The 2,277-nt window shown below is 37.5% G+C and overlaps 1 protein-coding gene across 4 annotated transcripts in view; it reads left to right on the top strand.

Moving 5' to 3' along the window:
* invs (inversin) overlaps nucleotides 1-2,277 on the top strand; it is a gene marked incomplete in the record, with an annotated part of 46,364 nt that overhangs the window by 21,647 nt on the left and 22,440 nt on the right. For all 4 annotated transcript variants that reach the window (XM_014004740.1, XM_014004739.1, XM_014004738.1 and 1 more), the window contains 1 exon segment: nucleotides 1,507-1,673. In XM_014004740.1, coding sequence (XP_013860194.1) covers nucleotides 1,507-1,673 — 167 coding nt within the window.

Here is a 2,277-nt window from a genome sequence, read left to right as displayed (position 1 = left end):
TGTCCATACAAATGATAAAAGTATTAGAATTACAACCACTAAAATTTTTTAATTTTTATATCTCCATATTTTTATTTAAAACATATTTTTTTTTCTCTCGCTTCGTCCGCCATTACTAGCATAAAAAAATCTCTGGTCGGGCTGCAATGCATTATGGGATATGCTGGGCCGGGAAGGATCCATCAGACCTGTCCTTCGATTCGGGCCAAAGGAAGGACGTATTTGTCGGCCGCATCGGAGGAGTCTTCCGTTTTGGACGTCCTTTGTTACGGGGCTGTGATGTATGCGGCTGACAAATTCGGCCTTCGGAGGACCCGTCCTGCCGTTTTGGACACAGCCTATGTCTTTATTGTAACAATGCTTTATGGCAATAAATCTTACAGCACAGCGGGCACCTGATCAAAACAACTGTCAACAGTAAATCAGCTGTTTGGCAGAGAAGATTTGGCTCATTTTTCATGTGCGCAGCCCACATACTCAGCCCTGCTGCTCATCCCACAAATGCATGTTCCTTACAAATGTGGCACCATTTAAAAGGGAAATTAACAGACTTTCCAGTAACACAAGATTTGTTGTCAAGAAACATTGTTACAACAAAGAAATAATCTACCAAACACAAATCTTACTTTTTTGTGCTGTTTATTTAAAACTTGACTGTAACATTACCAAATGTTCATTTAACTCAGCATGCACTTTCCACATCAGTTTCATTTATTTTTTGTAATACATATAAATCTGTTGGGCTTTTTAATAATTCATTTTGCCTATAACTATATATAAACAAATGTGTTTAAACAGCGGAGGCAGTAAAGCAGCGTACACACAGGTGTTGTGTTGAGTTGTGTTCCCCCTGACAGATCTGCTCCCCACCTAAGAAACCTCCTATCAGTTAGATTGTGCAACCATCAGGTTGTGTGTTTCCTGGTACAATGGATTAAAAAGGGCTTAAAAGGAACGAGGATATTTTTTTTAAATTTGTGCTTAAAAACAAAAAAGACTAAGAGGAAATCTGACGTTGGTGAAGAGTGAGATCTCAAAGGGGGAACAAAAGTCACCACAACACTGGTGTTAACTAATATGAGCTCAGATTCTGGTCTAAAAGTTTCCTCAAACATTTATTCACAGATTTTTGTAGCAGACAGACAACCAGTCTAATCTACTAATGTGAATTTAGCAGCTTTAACAAAAAAACAAACATGTTTTTATTATTATTGTTTTTTTTTCTCTGCTGACTCCTTGCAGCCCTTCTTATCTGTGCAAACTGCAGCTCTGACCTGTTGAAACTTTTAATAAACTCAAAGATAAGTTCATAAAATGCATGTGTTGATTAAAAATATCGATGTGGATGAATTTATATAAACAATGACATTGATTACACGGACTATTATCAAATTAATTTTGCTGGGAAATCTGGAAACTGAGCCAATAAAACTCTTTGGTGTTTTGCAGCACTAAACTCCCACACGTATTAACTGTTCTTTGAATCCGTTCCATTGGTTTGCGTAGCAGATCCCTCACTGAAGGACCACGGAGACCAGTTCGGGCGGACCCCTTTAATGTACTGCGTTCTGGCGGACCGCCTGTGCTGCGCCAAGATCCTGCTGAAGGCCGGAGCCTCGGTCAACAAAACGGACAGCAGCCAGAGAACGGCTCTGCACCTAGCTGCTCAGAAGGTGAGCAAAACAACAAAAAAAAGATTTAAACATTGGAACGCAAACATTCACTGTTTCAAATGTCAGCAACTCTTCTTAAATTCTGAGAACCTTGTGACATAAAAAGCATAAATGTGTGATCCTGGCAGAAAAATGAAGCGTAAGCTCCAGTGGGAGGCTTGTGCCCCCTAGTGGTTCAGAGCTTCATCTGAGGTAAAAACCGTCTGGTTTTAGGAAACACAAAGATGCAACTGTGATGTTTTTATAGACTCTGCTTATTTGTAATGATACATATTAGATATATTATGTTTCAGGGCATTTTAACAAAATACAGTGTTGCATTGTGGTTTTTTTTCCTTGTATAATGAACATTTGGGTAACTTAATGTTTTATTCTTTCATGGGAGCAGTGTTGAATAAAGTACCACAAAGTGATAGTTGAGTAAAAGTACAAGTATCTTACCAAAAAAATGACTTTGGTAAAAGTTAAAGTCTCCTTTAGGAATATTACTTGAGTAAAAGTCTTAAAGTATCTGATATTTTTTGTACTTAAATATTAAAAGTCAAAGTATAGATTTAAAATGAGCAGTTAGATTTTCTGTAAGATGTAAAGGTTTTTATTATTA

Source organism: Austrofundulus limnaeus, unplaced genomic scaffold (genome assembly GCF_001266775.1).
Source record: "Austrofundulus limnaeus strain Quisiro unplaced genomic scaffold, Austrofundulus_limnaeus-1.0 Scaffold26, whole genome shotgun sequence".
NCBI classification, from domain to species: domain Eukaryota; kingdom Metazoa; phylum Chordata; class Actinopteri; order Cyprinodontiformes; family Rivulidae; genus Austrofundulus; species Austrofundulus limnaeus.
Note: the sequence above shows the minus strand (reverse complement) of the source record. Positions and strands in the feature narration are given on the sequence as shown.